Consider the following 27579-nt stretch of genomic DNA (forward strand, 5'->3'; position numbering starts at 1 on the left):
ACGTCTGAATTATTATTTTTGTTATTGTTATATTATTTTTTTTTTTTTTTTCAAAAAATGCTTGAATATTTAGACCAGTTGAATTTGAATCTGGCTTTTTTTAACTACTAAATTGAAAGAAAAAGGGAAAATGGTGAACAAAATAACTGATTTTTTTAATCTGAATTTGTGAATATAACAAAAAGAAAAAATCAGGTTTTGAAACTGCAACTCAAGAAATTTCCTATTATAATTTCAAGGAGGTAAATTCAGAACATCTACATTTTTAAAATAAAAATATTTCAGTGTTTTAAAGTTCATTCAGTGTCAAAATGAATTATTCCATTTCAGTTCAAACTGAAATATTCATATCTCTTATTTGCTTTCATAAAAAGCTCCCGTAAGAACAAATACAACAGCTTTAATTTAGTTATTCTTTTGGAAGCTAAGTGAAAAGTGTCCTTTATAGCTAGAAAGCTCAAAAAATAAATATCAACAGTATTTTTTCCTCCTCTTGCAACAGATTTCTACTGTTTTTGTTTTTACTTATTATGTGCAAGTTCTGTGCAATGTAAGACACCCCTAACCCCCCACACCAGCTTGTCAAACATCAAAACAAAAATGATTTCGGCTGAAATCACTTAACATTCATAGACTTTGTTTTTTAAGTCACAAGATGGAATCAAAGGTAAGAACTCAATCTCCCAGCAGGCCTTGCTGCTGACTGGACATTCCAGAGTCTGCGGTAAATAAAAGGCTTGAGAAATGAAGAACACAAAAACAACCCCGAAAAAAATAAAGACTTCCCACTGCATTGGAACAGAAACACTCAAGTTGCACTTCAAGTATTCGAGGACTGGAGTTTCTCGCCTACGCTTTTAAGTGTCGCTTGGGACGACGCACATCTCACTTTCCATACATATGAAAAGCAACGAGATGTGTGCCGTCTGAAACTTTACCCCAAAATGTGCAAAATCTAGAAAAAAAAAAAAGTCACATGCTTGTTGAAAGTGTACTGACCCAGACCGAGCACAATGCTTCAGCTTAAAGAGTACATGTTGGTTTTTTTTTTTACACATTTAACAAAAAAAGACACAAACATCCAGCCATGCATTAGAAAATACATCCCTGACCTATTAGGACAATAAAGAAAAGAGCTCGAGTGATTTGTACAGAGTCATACTTTGGTGTTCCACACATGCATATTGCTGTTGCCGCATGCAAACCTCCCAAACCCAAAGTCTTTTTTTTGTTGTTTTTTTTTTAAATCTTCATGTTTGTCATTATACTGAAGCGTCCATTATTTAGTTCAGAATGTTTTATTGCCCTAGTGGTAACAGAAACCATCAAAACTCTGGCATCTGTACCTCCTCGTCTTTCGTCCCATCACTGCTTTTTTTCGTCCCACTACCACAGCCAGAGCAAGGTCAACCCCGGAGGATAAATACTCCCTCTTTACTCTGCTCCAAGTCTGACTGAATGTACCTGAAATGATGGAAGGAATCTATTCTGATAAAAACTGACACACATCCAAGTGAAAAACAACCACATCACCAGTGAGTGAATCCTCCTCTAAAACCCAAAAAATAAAAACAAGTTTCTCCGCTAAATGCTTTGATACACACTAAAATAAAAGGTTCTTTCATCTGTAAATGAACCCACCGCAATTTACATTTCTATTCCTTTCGGTTTGCATGTTTCAGCTGATTGAGTTGAAAGGAAAACTGACCCAAATCACCACCACAAACATCCCTGCTCTGCCCTGCGCACACAGTCCTCTCCCCGGCTGATTAACGGACGCTGTTATTGCAGCAAAAGATCTGATTTGTCCGAAAACAAAAGACACAATAAAATCTTAAAATTTTCAATTTGTCTTTCTTGGTTTTTTTTTAAACGTCCAGCATCATAATCTATTGAAACACTTCAACGTTATTTTATCGCTCTACACTCACATTAATAAAGATTTAATTTACCTGCATGTAAATACATGTATTTTTGTAACCAGCCCATTAGTCTGATCATCACTGTGTATTAATGTTAACAGGGTTGAAGTAAAGCTAAACTCAACAGTTTTACTTCCTCCTCCACTGTTACGCTCGCTGCCTCTTGCCCTCAAGAAACAGCAGATGCGGCACAGAGAATCTCAGGCGTCTCTTACGACATTAAACGAAACGAACTGAGGCTGTTCGGGTCAAGAAATAATGTAGTCTGGTCCTGGGAAGCTGGATTTTTAGTGATTAACTTTTTTGTGAGTGATTTGGTTATTTTGTCATTCTGGCAAATTATTGTTAATTTGATAAATTTGGTAAATTATTCTTCAAGTCGACTATCACCAAAACTGTAGTTAAAAGGAATGTTTCTCCCACAAAATGACAATTTGCTTATCGAGCAGTCACATTGTGTCACTTTTAATTTGTGAATTAAAACTATTTATCGCTTGCCTTCTCAGAAAATGTATTGATGTTTTGGTTGATTGGGGGCATTTAAAGACACAAGACTGTATCAAAACATCTGGTTACAAACTCTCACGTAACATTTGCATTGTCATGAAAACCCTCTCTGCTCTCTCTTCAAAGATTAGATTAGACTCCAGTACTACGGTTTTACAAATTGTCATTTTGCAGGTAATCCTTAAAAGAATTGCAATTTGATTTTACTCAGTTTATTTGATTTTTAAGTCTGCAAAGACTTGAAGAAAATGTAAAGTCTGCTTCCAATTTTCTATCCATGAACCATATTTTGGATCAGGTTAAAACATGCATTTCCAAACTTGTAAAAATTAAAATTTTACTTAAGTTAAAATATTTAAAAGACTAGTGTGGCATTTTGGGAAATGCTCACCAAATGTGTTTATCTTTTTTGAAGTGAAATCACTCCTCCAGTCCTCCTTTTATCCCTCCGTCCTCTTCTTTTTTAAACATCTAGTCCGTATACAACCCTCAGATGTAATGAGTATCTAAAACACCATATCATACTTATATTTGGCCCGATACAGTGGAACCAAGACACCTAAACCAGGAGCAAAAATCCTCCATGTAACAAGCCTAAACCTGTTATTATAGGCTACTAGTTCTCTTATTTTGTCTCTCACACATAGCAGATTTTTTCATTCAATATATCGATCATCCATTCTAATATTCTTGCGTCCCATTCCAGACTCTGACGATTACTGGTAGAGTTACTGGACCCACTGGAAGAGAGGAGTGTCAGGAAGCTCCGTCCTGCTTAAGACGAGCAAATCAAACATCCCCAGAGGATTTCAAAACAAGGCTTTTGTAACTGAATGTTCTTCGACACTCATTCAAACAATGGCTCAGCTAATGTGCAGTTAGTGACAAATGTCGTGCTAATGGTGTTTTCTAAAAAAAATAAAATAATAAGCAATAGGAGAGAAAGTAAGACTCCACATGTCTCTTCCTCTCTGGTGTTTGGTTTTTCTCTGCTCCTCTAACACGCAGCATTAGATTATTCCAGACGAACAAAAGCGTCATTCTGGGCCCTCGATAAATCATGAAAATAATATTTGGGATTGTAATGCCCTGCATACTGCACATATTGCATCTGCATTCTTTCTAACCTGGAATTTCACTCAGCACACATCTGTTTTCTTCACCCTCAATATACAGACAACTTCTGAGCAGAGCCTCAAATGAAAGGCTGAATTAAAGACTTTAGCGCTCCTTACACCAGGAGGAGGGCGAAAAAAAATAAAAACTCTCAATCAATCTGGGGACTCAAAGATCGATCATCCCCCCCCAGGAACCAGGCTTCGGGCTCTTCAGAACTTTCAGAAGTCTCTAGAGTCTTAAAGCTACTGTCGCAGAGTGCTGTAAAAGTCCCACAAATCCGAGTGTGTTATTGGGTTTATTTTGGTGAAAATGTCCGCAGACACACACACGCTCTCTCTCGACGATCTCATTGTCTTAGATAAGGAGTCAATCAAGCCGATTCCACGGCGAGGAAGAACAATTTTCAGCATTTTTGAATGATTGCAGCTTCGAGGACTTGTGTTCATCAACAACGTTCATTATTCATGTGTTCATTCGATTGTGTTGGTGTGTGTGTGTGCATGTATGTGCGAGTCCCCTGAAGTTTCCCGTCCAGGCGGCTGCTCAGTAGCACCTCCTAGAGGCCCTGAGAAACAGAGACAACCCCTCCTTAAAACCGAAACGGATTTCTCGCTTCTGGACAACTCTGACGGATCAGTCAAATGTCCATGAGGGTGAAAATGGAAGGAATTTCTTAGATGGCTGAAACAGGGACCAAAATGCTTTTGTCGTAGTTGGTCTGGTGAGACACTGGTCCCACGTCAGATTGAGTTGTTTCCTTCAGCAAATCAAGACACAGCGAATCAGAAAAAAAAGGCCTGTCAAAGCACGAACAGACACCAAGAGTGGACACCAACCACTCTCCTCTCTCCTCCCGCGTCTGTAAACTCCAGCACCACGAGGACGACAAGATCCTAAAGTCTTTCCATCAGCGACCAGTTCAAAAGTGAATTAAGTTGTTTCTGCAGCAACATGTCTGTCAGCTTAAACCAGCCAATCACAGAGCAGACTCATTCTCCGTGTGACAGGAAGTAGTAGTGGAGGTGGCTTTGCCCTTCTTGTTGAGTTTCAGGAAGCTGGGTTTCTCTGCCACCACGGTTACAGCCACATCGTTGCTGTTGGGATTTTCCAGCTTTGTCAAAGATCGTTTCTCCGAAGCTTTGGCTGATTCCCCGTCCCTGTCAATCATGAAAATCAAAACTATAAGGACTGTATTTTGGGCTTAACCCTCTAAAATCTGAGCAAAATGGCTTGATTTCTTTCAAACACATAGGGAGAAGGCAATGCGCAACTAAACGACACATGACACAAAAAAAAAGGACTTGGTAAAAGTTAAGCAAAAACAGAATAGTCAAAACTAAACACGCACAAGAAAATGACCAGAAAAAAAGTATATAAAATATATATATATATATATAGTAACATAATATTAAATACATACTTAAAATTATTATATTGACATTTTTCCCTTTTTAAAACTTATTTTCAGGTCATTTTCTTCATCACTCTACTTAACTAATTTGCTGCAATTCGTGGGATATTTCTAGCCAAGTTGGTCATTGCCTTTTTCCCCATTGTTTTTGAAAGAAATCAAACCAATTTGCTAAGGTCTCAAAGGGTTAAATAGCTTGTCAGAGACTTCTGAATGCAGCACAAGAAAAGTGATGTGGACCCAGGTTTCAAAGGGTTTAAGGAATAGTCTGATGTGCTCATTTGCAGTCTTGCTAAGAGTTTTGGGTCAACTTATTCCCAATTCACCCTTCTCAACAAGAAATCTGATCAGTGAACATGGTCAGTACAGATGTTTGGCCCAAATTATCTAAAAATGTGATAGGTCGATTATCTCAACCTGAGCGAAAAGAATATAAACACTTAAAAACATTAAGCTTTAGGTAGGTGGAAAACAGCCTCCACACTGGTGGCATACCGCCTGCCATGTATTGTATGTTATACATTGAATATGGATAAGTATCTGCCACTTTAAAAGATCCAAATCATCCCTTTAATGACAGACCAGTTGGTTTTCTCACCCATTGTTTGGCGTTGGGTAAATGACCAGGAAGAGGGCAGTAAAGAATCCGAGGAGCGAGCCCCCGGAGGCCACCATGGGAATAACACGAACGCTGCCAACTGCCTCGACTACAGCACCCAGAGCTGAGGCCACCAAGATCTGACTGATGTACACCTGCAAAATTACAAATGATTACGTGATCAATAACAGGCTATTTGTCATTGTCATTATTCACTGTTATGTGGTGGTGCTCGTTTTGGTCGGCCATTAGCAATCCATCACGACAAATCAAATGCACTTTTTACTTTAACCTACCTCAAGAATAACACTGTGCAATACTGTACATTGTGCAATATTGCACCGTAAAACTTCAAATAAAAGCCTAGTCCCAATTAAACGCCCAGTCACTTTTACAAGCCCAGTGTGTCTCCACCTTTTGACCACCTTTTCTGGTTGCCATGCAGTAGATAGATGTTATTGTATCGTGCAGAAGTTCTTTGGATGTATGAGACCTGCTTGTTGGCTACCAACTGGAGATAAAGTTAGTTAGCTGCTTAGGTCACGTATGTATATATATGTTTAAACTTTTGTTAGTATGGACGTACTACACACAATATTAGATTCTCTACAATCATTCAGTTAATTTTACTAAAACCATGAGCACCTGAGAAGACTATTACTGGCATAGCAAACTAACGATGTACAAAAAAGAGATTAGTAGATGAAGAAGACTTTTTTTTTAAGTGAAGGAAAATTGTCCTGTGAATCATATTCATTATTATACATTTAAAATCATTTTGCAGATTTATTATAATTTTATTATTATAATCATTATAATTTCTCACTTTCCATTTTTTATTTTTCTTACTCATTATTGTTTTTTTTGTTTTGTTTGTTTTTTGTTTTGTTTTTTTACGAATGTTCAGTTATTTTTGTACTTTTCACAGATTTCTTGCTAACTTTGGGGTCATTATCATTACAAAGGTTTCAAAGGGTTAAATGAATAATTTGATTGTATTTCCTATGCTACGCTGAGCAACAGTTTTGTGTAAAAGGAAATAAAGCCTGTCCCACGTAAACACCTGTCCCAAATATAAGCCTGTTGAGTTCAATAATTTAAGCAAATAATAACCTGGGCTAATAATTGAAGTTTTACTGTATTTATGTTGATAGTTGTTAAATACAGGTAAAATTATTTTATCTATGTATATCCTCCTTCTCTATACTTTATACATTTTATATTCTCCTTTCCTTTTTTATTCTATGTTTAATGTTGCACTGAGCTGCTGTAACAAGTGAATTTCTCTAATTTTATCTTATCTTATCATAATACCGTCCTTTCAGCATACTATGGCATACAAACATGAGTGTGTGCAATAAAGATTTCATAAGGACGATATGAACACTCACCTGGCAGGATAAAATTGCACAGTCGATGCCAAAGCCTCTGCGGGAGTTACCAGGACTGTGCCTGATGTACTGCAGGAGGCAGAGACAGTTATTGAAAGTTATAAATAAAAAACAGCTTTTCACATACGGGGTGTTAAAAAAACACTGAATATCACCAGACTCATCAAAACAAACAAACAGATGAAACAAAGAAGACGAATGTGTCTGCACCTCTTTCATTTCGTGATACTGTCCCAGCAGAGCATACGGACAGTAGGAGATACTCATAGAGACGATGCCCATGCTGCTGATCATCACCATGGCAACATACACATTCGGGAAGATTGCCATAACAGCAGTTCCTATGGAGGAAAATAGAGGAAAATCGTCTTAGTAGCTGCTCACATGTACTTTGTTTGAATCTATTGCTGTACTGTGGTTCATACCGATGGCGAATGCAAGAGTTCCCACGATGTAGATGACTTTAATGCTCAGGTCAAAGTTGTCGAGGTACTTCTGAAGGATGGCTGGAAGAAATTTTAATTGGTTAGGGCAAAGTTGAATGTTGAGATGGAAAACAATGCAATTTACAGCCAGAAAAACAGTTTGAAAACAAATTTTTTGTGTGTTACCTGAGCATGTGGCAGCAGTCAGGGCATAGATAACCAGTCCCCAACATCCCATCTGAACTCCTTTGTGATAATCCTCCAACAAAGTAGAGTTAGCAGGAGCCTACGAGAGAGAGAAAATCAGTCTTTCACTGAGCTGTGGATTAACTAAGACAGAGACAGAGTTCAGTTCATATTAAAACTGCCGTAGAAAGCTTGACCAGACATAATAGAATAAGAGACAAAGTCAAAAAGAAAAGAGACAGTTTTGTGGTAGCTTCTTTTTGACAAAAATTCAGGGCAACAATTATTTAGGATTTGTCGTTGCAGACATTCAAACACATCCACACATGCATAATAGTTGACGCAATGTCTGATAAACTGTTGTTGGGTTTTTGCTTGACTTTTAACTTTTTATAGATTTTTATAGATAGATTTCACTACATTTTTAAATGCAGGACGAGTCTGTTCAGCAGAGAGTGAAGGCTCTGCAAAAAAAGCTTGTGTTTAGGTCTTCAGTAGTTCTTTTTTTTTAAGTTTATACCTTGAATATTAATCTTAGCTTGAAAAAAAGGTACATTTCTTTGCAAAAATAAATGTAATGCTGCAATATAAACAAAATGTTTTTTTTGTAATGTTGTATTGTAATGTTATTTTATGTAAAATTTTTCTCACACCAAATATATTCTAAAAGGCCTTGGAGCCCCTAGAGGGGGTCGGGACCCCCAGGTTGGGATGCGGTGCAAATAGAGATTATGTAATGCAGCAGAGAACAAATGTAATGCAGCAGAGAACAAATTTTGCAGTAAAATTATGATTACTCTCACTTTATTTTGAAATGTCAAATTCCCACCTTGACTTTGACAAGGTCATCAAACTAATTTAGACTGAGGCAGTTGTAGGGTTTTATCTATATATAAAGTGTATGTCTGTGTGTGTGTTCTCCTACGGTTGGATCTCCATGGTAGATGACTTGTCCCATGAAGTCAGTAAAGAAGACGGCCTCGGCGATTATGGAGAACCAGGTGAGCAGGTGACAGGCGCACAGTCGCAGCAGCTCCGGAGGCATCTTCAGCATGGAGAGCCACAGCAGACGCACGGTGGTCTCAACCTGAAGGCAACAGATAACATCAGACAATATCCTGACAGAAAGAGACACTGAACATACAGGGAAGACAGATAGGCCTTGATTGTTGCCATGGTTACAGGTTGGTAAAATCCTCCTCACCTCTCCCTCTTCACTCTCTGTGTCTCCGCTGGAGGAGTTGGTGTTTCCGCTGCGGTGTCTGTTTCTCTGTCTGTGCCTCCTCCTGTGTCTGGCCTCCACTTCGTACAGGTCATTCATGCTGCGAGACGGCTTGATGAGGAAGGCGGCGTTGGCTCGGCGGTAGCGGTACCGGTGGCTCCCTACTCTACCATAGTAGGAGAAGGTGCAGGACGGCTGACGGTAGAAGATGTGACGGTGACGTGACTGTCGCATGGGAGCTCCAGTACTGGCAGCTGGAGGAAGAGACAGATTACTGATTAAAATTAAGTAGCTGTCTATTTATTTTATTTATTTTATTTTCATTCTCGAATCTCAAATTGCACATAACATGAAAACAACCTTTGACCATTCCAGCACGATGTGCCTGTCCTTTAGAGCTCAGCCTGTTCGTGCTAACTCTATCGGGATTCGTCACACTGGCTAACAGCCGCCCATTCAGCGTCCGCTGCTCATTGAGCTGATTATTCAGCAACGCCTCCTGACCGTCGTCATTTTCCATTTCCTGTAAGAAAGCCGAGAGACGGGAAATCCTGGGGTTGGTAGGGTGCGTTTGGTGGTTGCTGCTTTGGAGCAGGTCCCCACTTCCCGCACTGCTGCTGCGTCTGATGTTGCCGAACCGGGGCGGCGGAGTGCTGCGGTTGGGGTTGAAGAAGTTACTCGTCAAAGGAGGCGAGCCGTGGTAGGGTGAGAGGCGGTCAGCGAAGATGGACGGCTCTATGTGGCACAGGAACAACGCATCATGGTCCAGGTGGTCAAGAGTGGCGTCTGCCATAGCGAGAACACTGTCACTTTTACCTAGAGACAGATGAGGAGAGCGCTGATGAGTTTAGATGTGACGAATTCAGAGAAAATGATCAACAACGAAAAGGAAACTATCGGAAACTAACGGTAGCTGGTTTCTGTTGAAGATTCTGTTGCTACAGCAACACCGACTGGCACAGTTCCACAACATCCGCAGATAATTAAAACCTAGATACCTCACTGGCCGCTGCTCTAAGCTCGCCGCGTGCGTCTGCACAGGCGCCATATTGGGGAAGTCAAGATCTGCTCGTAAACAAATACATGTGTATTGAGAGATGCAGATTTCACTACAAAGCCGACTGTAACTCACTTAATTCTGAACTCGTTTTCATTTGCATTTTCTGCTACTTTAAATTTCATGCAACTTCAAATGTAGTGGAAGTATGAAGTTGAATGAAATTCAACTTGAAGCATGAAATTTATAGTAGCAGAAAAAGCAGATTCAGACTCAGACTCAAATAAAAGGCCAGTGCCTAAAAATTGTACTATAGTACTGTACTTAAATAAATTTACTTTGTTTACACGCCATCATTGGATGTTGCTTAATCATAAGTCAGAGCCTGCATGTCCAGCTGCTGTGGCTATAAAGAGGATGATTGCCTCCAGTAACTGAAATTAAGTCAAACAAGTAACCAATATCACATTCCCCTAACGATGTTTATTCTAAAACAAATTTTATTAAAATCGATTCAAAATGAATCGTGTTACAGTCCATTTTTTAGTGAAATCTTTATCTTTCAACACGTGTATTTGTTTACTACGAGATCTTGACCTCCCCAATATGGCACATATGCAGACGCACATCAAACTCAGTATCTATGTAGCCAACATCTATGGTTATATCCACTTTTTTGTCTGAGACCATACATGTATTGCAGGCATTTTTATCCATCCCATAAATGCCCTTGTTGGGGCATTAGCTGTTGGTACTTATTTATTTGGGATTATTCTGCTTTGTTAATTTTGTTTTTCTGTCAGCAACCAGCTGTCTGAAGCTAATGTGTTGCTAACACAATGAGTGGATGGATGAACTGAAATTTATCTCAAACTTTTGAAAGAATGAACACATAAACATACAGACAGATCTGAAAAGGTGTAGGAAGAAATGCACACTTATTAAACCTCACCCCTTCTCCAGTTATTGAAAAATAATGTCCTGCTTTCATATCCTAATAAATTGAATTTCTTTAGCCTATATAAACTCTAAATAAGTATATTTAAACTATAAGCTATATAAACTAGCCTATATATTACTATATGTAAACATATTTTCATTACTTACATGAAAATAGGAAAAGACATATTACTACAAAACAGCACAAAATAAATAATCATACAATATCTCATTTGATGCTTTACCTTTGGTCTAGCTGTTATGATTATGATATCTAATCATTTTTCAGTTCTTATCACTTTTGTTTATTTTGTTGCTCAATGTTGTTTTCAGAGTTTCAAAACTGCTGACAGTAAAATGTTATTGAAGGTGTGTTTTGTTTTGCGTAGCTGTCCCGATGTGTGGGAACAAAAACACGCAGACATGCAGTTCTCTGTATGAGAACTGGTTGAGAACCGCTGATTAGAGACACAGATACGAGATAAGACTCTTATGTTCTTGTTAGATTAGGAAATTAATTAATCAAAATGGCCTCAAACTATCTACTGTAAGTGGCAGCGGATAAAGCTAGCTGCACTCTCTAAATAACAAGGAAAGGAGCATAATTGCTTCCTCTATGCCTCAGAGATGAAGGACCACGAGATACTGCTATTCCACACTTGACTTTCGATCCTCAGTTTCTTTGGATTTTAGCTTTTACTTATTGTAATGTTATAGATTGTCGTCTATTTTTGTCAAAAGAGGCTGGTCGCATGGACTGTTTGATTTATGGTTTGATTCTGGAATGGGCAACTACTATATGTAATAAGCCTTATTTTTGTAAAAAGATAAGTTAAAGAAAAGAAAATTCCAAAATGCATCCTATGAGATTTTTTTTTCAAGAAGTTGTTTAACAAAACATTAATTCCAAAAAAAAAAATCAAAACTTTTCTAGAGATTTTAGACAGGGTATTTTTTCACTTAACTGTGTCGTCCCTGGCCTGGAGGAGTTAACTACCGTTTTGTTGACTTCATAGATGCTGAATGAGGTATTTTATGTTCACTCTATTGGTTCCATTTGTTCACACGCTTGTGTCTTGTGCTTATTTGTTGTTGTGATTTACAGTAAAACAAATTCTTAACTATTATTTGGATAATGACGCAAAGCAGTTTCAGGTGATCATCAGTCTCAGAAGTCCTCTGATTGGATAAGAATAAATTGAGGCAGTCTCTGTTTGTATATATACAGTATATATAGAAAAGTTTTGACACTGCCATCATACCTCATGAAGATCTGAAACATTGTTGTTCTTTTCTTCTTCTTTTTTTTGCTCAGTGAGTATGTGTTTGGTAAACAGTACAGTGTGTGTGAGTTTCTTTTTTGTTTTTTGGATTTGAAGGGAAAATGTGTCATTCAGATTCAGCAAAAGAGGCAAAAGTCTGTGAACTCACTTCTCACAAGCTCCATCTCTAGGAAGTCCATGTCCATATCCCCACGCTCTGACTGGTCGTCTCCATAGGGGTCATAAAGATCGTAGCTGTCCAATGTTTCATCCTCTCCAATCAGCTCCAGCTTGGGGGCCAAAAGTCCAGTCCTGCCATTGGCTGATGGTTGTGGGTTGGGGCGATCTGGAGTCTCCTAGTGAGAGGACAGAAAACAAATCTTGGAGTTTGTTTTTTCTTTGACCCAAATGTATATTTACAGTGCACATACATAAACACACAAACGCTGTACCTGATCCAGCCTGTCATGTTGTGGCGAGTACTGCTGCTCCTCGATGCTGAGGAGATGTAACACCACAGAGATGATGAAGAGGATGGCAGCGAAGAAAAAGAGGATCTGTTCCTGGGACTTGAAGGCTGCTCCGAGGAAGGTGTGCGTCCAGTCTAAACCTCCGAGGGCGTAGCCGACCGCACCACCAAGACCTGCGCACATGGACAAAAGTTTAGATGCACCAAAGAAACATAAGCAGTAATGAACTGTGTCTAATCTCAATTTCTCTTGCAGCACGTTTATATCAAATTTGTCATTTTTGGGAGCACTACAAATTATAATACATTGTATATTTATGTGTATTAAAGCTACCACTGTCATTTTAAAATCTTGTGAAAGTTATATGTGTGTGAGGTGTTAGTTGTACCTGCTGAGGCGGCATGGATGTTGAGTGCCATGTCTTGTTCCTCTGTGTCCGCCACGTCTAGCAGGTACGCTCTGATTGGTCCCTCTGTTGCGTCTGCACAAAAGTCCAACACCACGACCCCCAGCACGGTAAGAACGATTCCTATTGGTTGTCTCCCCTGCTCGTCACCAAGCGACAAACCTAAAGGAGAAAGACATGAATGGGTGAAGACGTTGTTATTTGTCAGTGAAGAAACAGACAATAAAAGCTGTGATAGATTGATGGGCTTTTTTTTTTTTTAAAGATCATTTTCATTTTAACATTACAGTTTTTAGATATGATAGATGTAGGCATGGGACATAGATTTCAAAAAGAACCAGTTTACCCGAAATACAAAATAAACTGTGAAGGCACCATGAATGCTGACAGGTACATACAGGTTTTGGAGCAACATATGCTGCCATCCAGACAATGTTTTTTTCAGATACGTCCCTGCTTACACAATAACAGGACACATTCTGCAAGTATTTCAATAGCTTGGCTTTGCAGAAAAAGGGTGCCAGTACAAGACTGGTCTGCCTGCAGGTTAGACTTGTCTCCCATTGAAAACACATTATAAAGTGCAAAATGTGACAATAGAGACCCCAGACTGTTGAACAACTACAGTCCTTTATTAAGCAAGAATGGGAAAGAATTTCTCTTCCAAACCTCAACAATTAGCATCCACTGCTCCCAAAGGGGACTTCACATAGTGGTAAACATGCTCCTGTTTCATCTTCTTTGGAACGAGCTACAGGTATTACATTTAGAATGAGTAAATATTTACAAAAAAAAACAATAAAGATATGTGTTTTTTGTTTTTTGGGGGTTGTTCATACATTAATTTATTTCACAACATTTTAGATATATTTACGCACGTAGAGGGATAACTGGGAAAATATTGCATACACTGTCATTACTATGACAACATTTATATTGGTAAGTCCACCCTTTGCATGGTCAAGGGACCACGTTAAATAGTTTCAAATGTATGAACATCTTGATATATCGCAATGTTTGTTAACAAATAGGACAATACATGTCAATATAAACAGATTATTTTTTTACTCTGATGTGTCTGTATTCAGAGCTGCACATGTGATCAATAGCTGATCACTGAGTTACAACGACTGCACAACACAAACACAAAGAAGTACACAAATGGGTCACTGCACATTTACAATACTGCTTTGCATGTTGTGAGTGACCTTGTGCGTCTCATTACATCTCTGTGACCCGTCCTGCCCTCGAGCTGCTCAATAATGTGTGTTTGTATCTGACAGCGTGCAATTGTATGTATGATAACAACACAGAGTGACATGGGGAAGCTTTAGTAGTGTGTGTATTCATGTGTTTGCATGTGTGTTTGTGTGTGTGTGTGTGTGAGAGAGAGAGAGGGCGATGTGATGCAGTATGACTTTACAAAATAAAATTCATTAACATCGGAGGAAAAAAACGTTCATAGAAGGAACAGCAGAGTGTGCGCGTGTGTGCACGTGTGTGTGTGTGTGTGTGTGTGTGTGTGTACTTGATGTGTGTGTGGGACAATGGAGCTGTACAACTCACTAGCCAGGCAGACAGACAGGAAGTGAATTGTGATTGGTAGAAAGAGGGAAGCAAACAGGAAGCATTTCCCTGTGAACTGCCTGCTCCTGTGTTCCCATGTCAACACACACACACACACACACTCACTCACACACACACACACACACACACACACTCCTACACAGGTTACAACAGTTTTCCCATGTCACCCTGTGTTGTTCACACACATTCATATATATATACAACCATGGAAACGTAGTCTTTCTGTAATTTCTCCCACACTGATACAGGTCACTGCTCTTTTCCCATGGCGACCTCGCCGGCAAGGTACTCACACACACACACACACACACACACACACACACACACACACACACACGTGCCCTAAAACGACCTGAGTGCCAGCCTCTGTATAGAAGAATGAAGGTAGGACAGAGCAGAATTGAATAGAACAGAATAAAATCTGCTGACATAAAACAGTTCACACAGCTCTCGTTCTTGTTATTTATAACTCCTTTGACAATTCATTTCGCTTTGTTCTATTTAGAGACAGTTAAAAAGGCCCAGTCTCAGGCTATTGTTGCACTGTTTCACCCATTTGGCCCACGTCTGTACATGGTACATGTACAATACTATATAAAAATAGCTGCAGAACCAATCAGATTAAATGTCAGTTTGTCTGATAAATTCAGCGACACAAACGTGTGTTTGTGTATGTTCATGTGTGTATAGACACACACAGTAAATGACATTACAACCGGAATATGCTATGCTGATGAAGTTAACCCAAATATCGATATCTGTGTGACATGATTGACAGCTGATCGATTTCATTGATTGAATCGGTTGAATGTGGCCTTGGAATGACATCTGGATGATGTAATAAGCTGAGGGTCAGACTGAGGGTAACATCAGTCTCTGTATGAGGACACACATCTCAGAGGAGCAAGCTTTCAGTGAGTGATGCTCCACTGAGGCTAGAAAGAAAGCTGTCTTTTCCTTTTACTTACATTTTGGCACAAGTGCATGCTGGGTAAAACAACAGCATCTGCATTGTCAGACTTAAGGGTTCAATTTCCTCTATGGCCGTGAAAGTCTCTCGTGGTTAAAACAATGATGTTTGGGAGATTGCACTGTTAAACCTCTGTACTTTGTGGCCAGGCAGTTTCTCCCACTTGTGTTTTTTTTTTTTTTTTTTGTATATTTGATTTCAAACTGGAATAGCATTATAAAAAAAAAAATGTGTGTCGATTTGATTTTTATGTGTATGTCTTTCTCAAATGGTCTGCTTTGTTGTTAATAAATGCCCAGACACACCAAAGCCACATCAAAGAACTATTGAAACAAAGGCTAAATGTTGCATCGTGTCATGTGTCTTGGCCAAAAACACAGCACAAAGACTACAGCGAATGACCAACTACCATGGACACTCTGTGCCTGCATGAGAGGACATAACTCTCCATACCAGCATGTGGCCATAGTCTGTATTCATCATTAAAAACATGAAACCAGAAGGCAGACATGAAGGCTTCAATACGCTATTAAGCAAGTTAGCACATTAACAACACAACGATATTCACTGTGCACACATGAACAATGACACAAATATTTACAGTTTGTGCTAAAGACCTCAAAATCTAAAAAAAAATTAATCTTACCTAATATAAAAAGTGTTTTTTTTTAAATTCAGACCCTTTTAACTTGAGTCATATGTTTGAGTGATATCACCAAGAGAAGGGCTCCACTGAAACGGAGGGCCAACCAGTGCTGACTGTGCGGGACAAACTGCAAAAACTAAGACTAAGACTAAAGACGCTCACTGACGGCCCGACATTGTCAGACTGCCGACCTTTGGCTTGGTGTGTCAGGGCCTTAGAAAGCAGGTAAAACACTTTTTACAGATTCTCCTTAAGTGAGGTATTAGTAATAAATTTAAGCCATAAGTACCTTTTTATGAAAAAAAAAATCACATTTTCCACACACCTTACATGCAATTCAAATGTTTAATAATGCCCTCAACCCCTTTAAACCCACATAAATGATATTGAAGTTTATAAATAAATAAAATGATAGGAGAACTTAATCATTGCTCACTAGTATGTGTCTATATATTTACATAGAGTTTGTCATTTCTGGATCTTAACTACCAAGCTACCACTATGACAGCTCTTCAGTTGACTGACAAGATTTCAAAAACAGATCAAATGACCAGAGAGAAGCAAAATACCTGATAAACAATTTGTGCTCTCTTCCTCCCTCACACACAAACTTTAACGCCTTTATTATAAATATCAGTTAACACACACTCACCTATCAGCGAGCCATTCAGAAACAGTGCCACTCCAATAAGTGTCCCGATACAGAGAGCCAGGATGAACGGTCTCCTCCTTCCCCATCGCAGAGTGCAGCGGTCGCTGGCCGAGCCGATCAGAGGAGTGAACATGAGGCCGAGGACGGGACTGAGGAACCACGTCAGACTGTAGTACTGCTCTGGTAGACCTGCACACACACACAGACAGACAGGTTTATAGACAGTGAAGTAAACAAGTAGAGAGAAGTGTGAGCTCTCGCTCCAGGGATTTAAAATTGATACAGCTGATGAAAGATAACCAAAAAAATAAATAAATAATTGAAATTTGACCATTGAGTGTTTCTGCTTTCCACCAGGGGGTGCAAGTAGCATCCTAATTTGAGTGAGACTCATCCTTTTTAACATGGTTTATGTTAAATTAAACTAGTTTCTTTTTAATGAAATTAAATATTTACATATATATACACAAACCCTGTGGTTCACAAGTTGACATGGTAAATAGTCAATTGTGGTGAATTAAACTATTGTACCTTGAAAACAAACACAATAAAACATCAATCATTGATGTAATCGCGGTTTAAGGGATGAAACTTTTTTTTTAGAATATGACTTCATTTATATAATTAACCAAGTTCAAACTTAAGAGTGATCACTGTCTGGATAACTGAATAAAACTATGGCACTGTTGCTCACGTTAATCAGAGTTATGTTGATGACAATCTGATGATTTAATTTATAATATAACAAAAGATCAACATTTTTAGGTAATTCCTATTTATGATCACAATGTAGTTGCAGTCACAGGTGACGCACACAGCAGCCGTTGTGTTTGTGTTGTCGCCTCAGTTATCTGCAAGTTGACATGAGACTGACTTTTTCAACACCATCTGTTAAAACACACTCAAAGAGGAGAATGTCACGGCAACGGTACATAACAGGAGGGTCTTATCTCGGGTCTAATGAGTGTCTGTGTGAACATTCACCATGGATTATCACACAAAGGACCGCAACAGCTACACCTGCATTCAGGTCAATGCAGAGAAAATGAATAGGAGTGCGGAGACTCAAGTTTCTCTGGCTTTTGTGAGTAACAGTCAAAACATTAAATGCCCCAAACAAGAGTTTGTCCATCAGGATTATTGTGATTATGAACGCATAAAAGGCTGAAACTAATGTGTTTGTGCTTCTTCTGTTGAAAAAGATTTAAAGCTGTGCTGTCATTTTCCTGTCATTTCTGACTTCTGGCACTTAAATAGTCTCATTAAATTTAACTGAACTTGAAAGCAGGAGCTCATAAGGAGTAACAGAGAGTGATACTGGCTAATAGCACAACACAGATGAAGGGCAAATAACTTTTAAAGCCTTTAAAAGATTATCCATTTTCAATTTGATGGAGCAGCTTTAAACTAGACTGTTATGTGCATTTGACTTTGGTACTAAGCACATCTTTCATCATTTCTTGTTTAAAATTTCCGTCGCCGGAAACCAGGTGAGGATCGCAAACACACATCGCATGACAGGATCCAAAATTAGGGTGGATCAATGGAAATTACTTTGTTCCTTTAGCTGTAAACATCCCACACACACATACACAAACACACACACACAAACACACACAGGGTGGAAACACATACTTAACACCCTTTGCTTTCAATAGCTCTCAATAATATCCAACAACACCTTGCATACACAAAGCTGTCACCAACTAAACTAGTTAATTAATACCTCCTAGAACTGAATTAAAGCAGCCGCCAGGGCAGGAGACACACCGCTTAAACACACACTCATTTACATTAACTGTTCGCACATGACCTGAGATCAGAGCTACAGTAAATGGTAACATAATATTTCTAAAAGTGGATGGAAATGTTTAAAAATAATGTTCTAAATTTACTAATTTCTGAAACATTTATTATCTAGTAGCCTTTTTCCCATGTTTTTTGAAAGAAATTGCAACAATTTGCCAAGGGTTAAACTTGTGAATGGTATCTGAGAGAAACACAAGGAAAGTAATGTCACTCCAGGTTTCAAAGGGTTAAATAATCTTTCCTTTTTTTTATTAAATAATATTTGATCAAATTCAGACATCAACCATATTTAAAACACAGTTTAACACTGACTACAATGAACATATTACAGCTGTACTGGATTTGATCCCTAAAATGTTGTGAAATCAGGACATTGAGAAACACGTACCAACAGATTAGACTAATTTGAATCACAGGTGTCGTCAGCCAATCAGGATCGAGTATTGCGGTTGTAGCTGGACACCTGTTTTTGTAATTCAAGTGGGTGTGCAAAAGCTGAATCATGTTGTGTTCATCAAAGCTGTGAGTCACTAGCAGACTATTAACTCATCTTTGCTTGTGCAAACTTTGTGAGTTTGTTTTACCCCCAAACTGTTTTCTGTGACTGAAATCTGGCAGTTTACATGTCCTCATTAGACCCTTGCTTGAGGCCAGGTGTCCTAAAATGTTTTTGTACTTGACAGTTAAAAAACCTTGCCTTAATGTAGCTGATAGCAACTGTATCAAAGAATAACATTCACAGGAAAATTATATTGCTAGCAACTGCTGAAAACTGGAGGATGTCAAATAGGTTAAATACATTTAATACAATTTCCAAACCAGTGTGACATTATGTGCAGACTATAACTTATAAAGATTGCCTCCAATTTTTCACACCAGCAGCAACACGTCTTTAAATTCACCCAAATCATTAACTTTTTAATTTGTGAAACGGCATTAAGACCACCATAATTATCTACTTTAAAAATATTTTGAAACTCACATTATGAAACTGAATTCATAGCCCAAGGACATTAATTTGTAGAGATAATCTCTAGTCTGCTCTTGTCTATTGAGCTCATAAATCAAACATGTTTTTTCAGTGCCAAAATAACATCAGACTATGCCCTCAGACTCATGATTTCACTGAGCTGCTGAGAGGAGGAAGAGGAGGATGAAGATGAGGAGGAGACAGACTGTCTTTTAGCTGAGTGAAGTCAGCTGAATCGCAGATAATTAAATCAGGACTTTATCATCATCTCACTGTCAAACTGCTGCTTAATGTGACTCAATAAGAAAGAAGACAAATACATTAAATGACATTTGGCCGCCACACTATCCTCCGCATACTGAGACAAGAGGCACAGACATCTGAGTCTGTCCAACTCTTGGTAATGTCTCCGCCTGCAGTTTGAGGGTACGCCAGCCTTAGTTGGCTCAAATAATGATTAATGGCTCTACTTAAAACTTTGGTAAATACACCTTTGAACAAACTTAAGAAGTTTGTACAATTAAACAAAGTGTTCATCATTTGCAAACTGATACATTTAATGATTTTGCTACTCAGGAAATTAGATTATGTGTGATTTTTCCATTTTATTTTATTTAATGGGGACAATGCACATTACATTTACTGCCTTATTTGAGCGGGGGCGATCAGGTTGAGGTTGAAGAATCTACTAACTGTAAAAACTACAAATCCAGACTGTACCACAGCTCCAAGGATTTAATATGTATTTTAGTTTTGAAAAGATGTTTTTATAGAAGTAGACCTGATACGCTTTTTCTTTTTGTCATATATATAATGTGATAATGGTAGATGTTGAGACAAGCTGAAGTCAGCTCGGGATGGATGTTTTTTTATGGTAATCTGCTCCAGGCACAGTTCTGCAAGTGTTTGCAGTGTCTGCAAGGAAACATGTAAACTTGGCCGCTGATTTCTCTCTCTAATTTCTCCCCAATTTCGTATCATATTCCTGCTTGGGCATGCTTGGTTGTGTTTAGAAGCTTTAATTGGTGATTTTTTGACGTAAAAAGTTCCACTATACTCACTTACGATCACTCCCTGGCTACAATGACGGTGCAGAGACACTGAGATATGGAAGAAACGGAAATGCTGACCAATCAGAGCAGACTGGGCTTTTTCAGGTGGGATATTAAATGAGACGAAGTGTCTCAGGCAGAGGATGAATATAGCTGTTCGAGCACAGACGCTATGAGGAAAATGAAGTGTTTTTCAGTCATTAAGTCATATAAATATAATCTAGTAGCAAGCATGAGCCTGAAAATGAGCCTTGAGAGCTCTCCTTAACCTTAATCACGGTTCAAGATGTATTTCTCTTACTGAAAAAAAACAGGCTAACCTTATTTCCTAACAGCACGGCAACAGATAAAAAGGCATTTTTGTGTTTGTTCAACTCTACGTAAGAAGCAAAAGTAGTGTTATTTCCAAAGAGTATTCCTGTAAGTGACTGCAAGCCCTAATCCCATTTTTACTTTTTATTAAATCTACAGTAATCCCAAAGGAAGAGAGACTGCAGCAGGATCAATATGAGGAAGATGCCACTGATATTTCATTCCTCAGTGAACAAAAATGGAAGAAAGATGGAGAGCAAGAGCAAGTTGATGGCCATAATTTGATTGAGACAACATTAGACTCTTACACGTTTAAAATGCCCATTCATATTTCGACAAATATCAATAACAAAGTGCCATGGCGTCTAATTATGAAAAGCCTTTGTAAAAACGTCCCCACTTCCTGCAGGAGTTACAGTCTGGGGTGTGATCCAGTCTGTCTGGAGAGTTCACCTGCTGACTGAGCCAGTATATCCAGTCTAAGAATTTGACTGGTTCTTGGCTGCACAGGAGACATATATCTAATTTGTTTGGTAAATTCAGGGAAGTTTTGCATGACTCAACACAGTCAGTGTCTTTGAGTGTGATGCTGATGGAGATTTTGTAAGTATTTGACATTTTCTGGAAGTTTTGGGGAGGAGGTTGTTTGTTTGCAAAATCCTGCTGTTATGTGAAAACCTCCCTGCTGCAATTATGGCAATGTTCATGTTTTCATCACATGTTTCTCTAAGACAAGAATGATGGTCTTGTGTGATGCTGAGCCAGAAAGTTAACAAGATGATTTCAAATGATAAAACAGTACAGCTTAATTTGAAATGTCAAGTTACAACACCAAAGCTTCCAAATGAAGTTGGGTATTTTCCTCATCTATTTAAATTATGTTCCACAGTCAAACTTAGGGGATGACTCGTGTGGTCATGAGTTACTGAAAAAGTGTCACCTGTGCAAACTATGGCTACGCTCATGCTCAATTAGGATTCATTGCTCAGATCCAATGAACCCTAACACTAACCTAGATTCCAGTGCGAACTAGTCAGAGTCCTGAACTGACCGACATGCACAACAAAAACAATCACAAAGACACAGCACACACACACGGAGGTAAACATGGAGGCTACAGAAGTCAGTGTTTACAAGTGTTGAATATAAGTCGATGTGAAGCGGTAGCCAGTGAATTTGTGAGCAAATTATGACGAGAACAAGGAGAAAGAGAGACAATTTTGTTATTATGGCTTCATGGAGATTGTGGGAGTCCATCAACATCTTAGTCTTCAAAATTTCTTTTAACAGACAGATACAAAAAAATAATGTTCTTCACTCTGAATATCAGCTCTTCTCCTCAGGCAAACAGTCCCTTTAAGCAGAAACAACCGCTTCAGAAACTTCTTTGTCCAGCTATCCATTAAAGCTCTCAACACCACTTAAGCTTGAATGTGTACGGCTGTATTTCTTATTTTGCTGTTCAGCACAATATTATTGTAATGCGTGTTTGGTTTCATGATACGAATGTGCAACCGATGAACGTATTTGTTGTTTTTATTGTTGTATTTTACTGTGTTTGGATGAATGTGTTGATATTTTTACTGTTTTTATAATGCTGACACTGTGAAGTTCAAGGCAAATTTCCCACTGGGACAATAAAGTCTATCCTTTCCTATTCTTGCTAAGCGATGGCTGTTACCTCTAAATGGAAGTGTGTGTGTGGAGTCAGAGCCTGGAGCTGTGGGACTGTGACTCAGTAGTTTCACTGGAAAAGATTTGCAAGGAAAAGCATCTTCTGAGAAACTATGTAGGAGTTGGGTGTAACTGGTAGGTGACAAGGTGGATTGCCATAAGTCATCTGATCTTTTTGTATTAACTGATTCCTATCATAGCATTGTGATTAATGTCCATCTAGAGTAACGTAAAAGGCACACGTATTACGATATGACTGTTCACAGTGACTTTGACTCAAAAATCAGCCCTGTGTCTGATTTAGGACAACATTTCAAAGTGTCCCAAATCAAAATGAAAACTATCAGATTACATGTGTTTTTGCTGTTTGGTGCATGCCACATTTTTGCCTTTATGTCTTTGTCAAAAGTAGAAAAAGGACAAGAAACATGGGGAGAGAGCAACAGACATCCCCAGCAGGAATTCAACACATGCACCTTTCACCACTCGCATTGTGTCTCAGAGTCACTTTGCCCTCACTTGAAACTTTTACAGGTCCTGTCGCTGACTGTCAACCTCTGTGTTTCTCATGAATGGGCCATAAACAAGTCTTAACCCCTGTCGCCGTGGTGACCAGGTCTTGGGAACCCTGTCACCACAGAGACTCCATCACCTTCACTTCCTGGCTCCTAATATGGATGTGTCATTCACACAGGGCTTCCTGTTGTGAGGTTTGTTCAAACTAAGGAAAGCTTTGTTTCTCTCACATTTATTTTTTCTCTCTCACACACACACACACACACACACACACACACACACACACACACACACACACACACAAAGCTATGGATAAACATACCCGGAAAAATAAGACACTAGTATGCACACACACACACACACACACACACACACACACACACACACACACAAAGAGCATATACACAATACCTGTTACAACTCAAACACAGTCATAAAGCAGGAGACAAAGCAGCAGATAGGAATCTGTCTGTCTGTGAGTTTGTCAACATAAAAACAGGAAAACAGTTTCTAGTAAACAGTTACACCCCTCTCTCTCTCTCTCTCTCTCTCTCTCTCTCTCTCTCACACACACACACATACACACACACACATGCAAACAAAACAAAAAAACTCATCTGCAAAATAAAGACATGTCTCTGTTCCCACAAACACACACACAAACAGACATACTGTACAGTCTTACAGATCCATAAGAAACACACACACAGCTGTGTTCCCACACACTTCTACTGCTGTAGGTACACACACATACAAACACACACACCGGGAACAATACAGAGAGAATAAAGTCACAGGAAGTATTTCAGAAAGTGAGAAAAAGAAATGAGAGACAGAAAGAGAGGAAACAGGGAGAGAAGGAGTGTGAGAAAGGATTAAGATGAAAGAATTTTTTTAAAAAAAAAAGGGAGGACAGTGAGGAAAAGGTGAAAGGAGGGAGGGAGGAAAACGTGGAGGACAGAGAGAGGGAGAAAGCCGAAAGGATGGAAAGACTAACTGATAGTGTTCATATCCAAGCAGTCAGACGGCTGTGAGCGTAGCTGATTGATCGTGGGAAAGAAAAGTGCACAATCTGCTCCATCCATCATCAAAGTGTTCATTCTACTACGCACATTTCCTCCACACACACACACACACACACACACACACATTAAATATGGAGCTCAATGTGTGACTGTTGGAGTACAGACTGCCCATTCATCACAACTGCTGCACAGTCTTTATGTGTGTTTCTCCACGTAGCGTTTGCACTCAGGAATACACAGACAGTAAAACTTTGTGGTTCCACTTCTAAAGCTTAAATTTTTAGATAAAGTTTGTTTGACCTGGGAGGAGAAATCAGTCAGATACTGAGTTTTTTAAACACTTCAGGAGGAGAAAACAATGTGTTGTAGAACCACAAGATCCAGAATTTGAACTCAAAAGGAGCTCAATTTTTTTTGCCTTTAAACTTAAATTAGCATTTTCTACGGTGTATAACTGCAGCCTCCTTGAACAAATGATGCCCAGTGTTTGAATGAGATCAGTTGATAGAAATGTTACAAGTTCTCTTAAGCTGCAAATCTTCACAACAGTCCTCTCCTTGTTTTTTACGGAAATCCTGGACTGTTTTTCTGTTTTGGCATGTTGCACATTAATAGCTCTGAAAATCGAAGTAGCATCAAAACATTTTCTTCATTAAACTTGTTTGGCATGTAGTAAATATCCTTTTTTTTTATATTCTTGCTGATGAGCATACAAATATTCCCTAAACTCAATTAATAATTTATGATGGCTACCATTTCTCTGAGCAGGATTGACAGATAACATATTGAGATGAGCTGATTTAGATTAATGGACAATGGGGTTTATCTGGTTTACGTGTTGTGCGCAACGCACTGCTGGGAGATTTAAAAAGCAGCCGGCAGCAGGTAGCAGCTAACTTAAAGAAGACATGCGACTTAAAATGTCCACAAATTGTAAAGACATTGAGGTCTGCAAGCTCCTCACCGGACAAGCAGAGGATGGGATCAGCCGCCACATAAGGGAGACAGTAAATGATTGTTATTGCCATGTTATGCCGTTGTTATTGTTTAAAAAGGGCTGCAGACGCACGTTATATGTCACATAAGACGCTTATTTTGGTAAGTTACGTATCATTCCCATCACAACTTTTTTGCTTCTGGGACACCAGCAAGCTGTCTAAAGTTACACGCTGGGACGTCATCCATCCGTCCATCCACTCATCCATCCATACATCCATCCATCCAGAGGAGGAGCTGGGACGACATATTGCCGCCAGTGTTTGTTCTGTGCAAAAATACAAAGGCGATATAGAGTGGGGATTTCGTAGCAGCCCTGCAGGATCTCTGTGTAAAAAGGGATTTTAATGAATGCCCCTCCTTGCACTCAGTGGTATTTTTTTATTATTAAAGACTGTAGGCTTTAAAGAATAAGGCATGTATACAACATGTATACATATAAGGATGTGTGTGTATAACATTTTAATTGCATTTTATGTGAATGATGTTTTTGTACCTTGTTTTTTTATATTGTATGGTTTGGTATTGTGAAGCACTTTGCACTTTGAGAAGTGCTAGAGAAATAAAGTTTATTGTTATTATTATCATTATTATTATAGAATAAGGCTGGCAATAGTCCTTTTTTTCTTGTTGTGAACAAACTCTAATGAAAAGTCAAAAACGAATAATGACTTCATCTTTTGTCATCTATCTTCATATTGAGCGTCAGTATATCCACAGTCTTATATAGCTTTTTCCTCTGAGCCATAGGGCTCTATTGTTGTCAAAAAGCTATTAAAAACACATCTATGAGTCACACCTTTGCACTGTGTGACATGCTCTTTTATTAGAACAATCATGGGCACTTTATTTTCATTAAATCCTGCTGCCTTTCATACTCACCTTTGCACTCAACGTGCAATAATCCACTGCTGAATAGTTCCCTGCAAATGAACTATTTATTACTGTTTGAGTATTGTTTAAAAACTACAGAGAAAGGTTTTAATTACTTTATTTTTTTTAAAAAACAAAATAAAACTAAACATTTTTGACCTGCTTTTAAATGAGAGTGAGACGGTGTTGAGAGATGATCTAAGTCTTTTTTAGTCTTTTTGTGAGATTTGTTGTCAATAAAAAGAACATAAAATATTATCAAACTTATCATTTAATCCATTTTCTTCTTAATATTTTCCCCTCACTGCCCAACCGCTTCTCCAACATGCTGACTTTAAAAACATCTTACACCACTGTCTATATTTTGGGTAATTTTAATTACAAAGTGAGTATAAATTCCCTTTTAAAAGCTGAATCCATGCACCATGAGGGATATATCTTTTCTCTAACCACTCCATTTCTTTCTGACTTTTCTTCTTCACCTCTCAGGACGATAACAATGTTATGTTTCTATCCGGTAAACAAAGTCCCTATCACTCACGTCTCCACCCCTCTCTGCCACCTCACTCTCCAAAACAAAAGTCCGATATCTTTTTCCAGCTCCCATAAACTCAAACAATCCAACTTTTTCCTCGAGAACCCACAAACATCAGCCTCATTCTCTCTTTCTTTCCTTCTTCTCTTCTCTCTTTCTGTTCCCATTCTCCCATTAACACAAAACAATCCTTTCATATCCTGCGCAGGCGTGAGAAAACCGCACGAAAAATGACAAGCGTCCCCAAAAAACAGCCGGAGAAACGATGTGAAAGTGAAAAAGCAGGGCAGAGGTCATGAAGGGAAGAAAGTGGGCAGGAAGGAAGGAGGGTGAGAGCGAGAGAGTGAGAGATGGAGAGCACAGAGAAAGGAAAAGAAGGAAGCAGGTGTTTTTGATTAAACAAAACATGAGAAGTGAGTCAGGTGTAGTTCAGAGAGTAGGAGAGAAAGCGGTTAAATCCCACAGATGGACTTTGGGAGCAGATTTTAAATATTATATTAAATATTATTCTATTATTGATAAGAATCTGGTTGAAGGTTTCGTGCCAACATGAGAGCTGCAGGCTGTCTCTGCAGATAAATAACAGTTTTGTATATGTATCTGCTTATATCAGATAAATCTAAAATGCTGCAAACATGCTGCTGTCAAGGTTTGATACCCATCAACAATATTTGTCAACTACAGAGAAACCAAATAGTATTTTTTTGATTATGTGTATCATTTAGACTGCAGTTTAAAACAGACAGTTCACCCCCCCCTGATTGTAGTGCTGTTGAATCTAGATCACTTTGGTGTTTTACTTCCTATTTTCCTAATTTCCCTGTGGACATTTAATCCTTTGAAACCTGATTTCTTTCAAAAACAGAAAGAAATTAGTAAAAAGTACAAAAAAATACCTGAAAATTAGATTTCAAAAAAAGAGACAGAACTGACCTAGAAAATATGTAATTATGGTCATTATAAATATAGGTTTTCCCTTGCCTGTTTCTTTTTCCCTAGACAGTTTAAAATTATTTTCAAAATCTACTTATTTTTTGTAATTTATGAAACATTTGTTACCAAGTTGCTCACTGACTTTTTTTCCCATGTGTCTGAAAGAAATCGAAC

General features: G+C 38.6%; 1 protein-coding gene across 1 annotated transcript in view; it reads right to left on the reverse strand.

The window, feature by feature from the left end:
* Nucleotides 1-141: 141 nt before the first annotated feature.
* Nucleotides 142-27579, reverse strand: part of LOC121957425 (solute carrier family 45 member 4) — a 44008-nt gene continuing 16570 nt past the window's right edge. The window contains exons 2-14 of the mRNA XM_042505996.1: nucleotides 16711-16899; nucleotides 12838-13017; nucleotides 12432-12622; nucleotides 12149-12335; nucleotides 9142-9597; nucleotides 8764-9035; nucleotides 8485-8646; nucleotides 7560-7659; nucleotides 7374-7454; nucleotides 7159-7289; nucleotides 6949-7017; nucleotides 5558-5712; nucleotides 142-4705 (exon numbers count right to left, since the gene is read on the reverse strand). Of these exons, the coding sequence (XP_042361930.1) occupies nucleotides 4525-4705; nucleotides 5558-5712; nucleotides 6949-7017; nucleotides 7159-7289; nucleotides 7374-7454; nucleotides 7560-7659; nucleotides 8485-8646; nucleotides 8764-9035; nucleotides 9142-9597; nucleotides 12149-12335; nucleotides 12432-12622; nucleotides 12838-13017; nucleotides 16711-16899 (2354 nt within the window). The 3' untranslated portion in view covers nucleotides 142-4524. The remainder of the gene's footprint in view (nucleotides 4706-5557; nucleotides 5713-6948; nucleotides 7018-7158; nucleotides 7290-7373; nucleotides 7455-7559; nucleotides 7660-8484; nucleotides 8647-8763; nucleotides 9036-9141; nucleotides 9598-12148; nucleotides 12336-12431; nucleotides 12623-12837; nucleotides 13018-16710; nucleotides 16900-27579) is intronic.

The sequence above is a fragment of the Plectropomus leopardus genome, chromosome 18 (genome assembly GCF_008729295.1).
Source record: "Plectropomus leopardus isolate mb chromosome 18, YSFRI_Pleo_2.0, whole genome shotgun sequence".
Lineage (NCBI taxonomy): Eukaryota > Metazoa > Chordata > Actinopteri > Perciformes > Serranidae > Plectropomus > Plectropomus leopardus.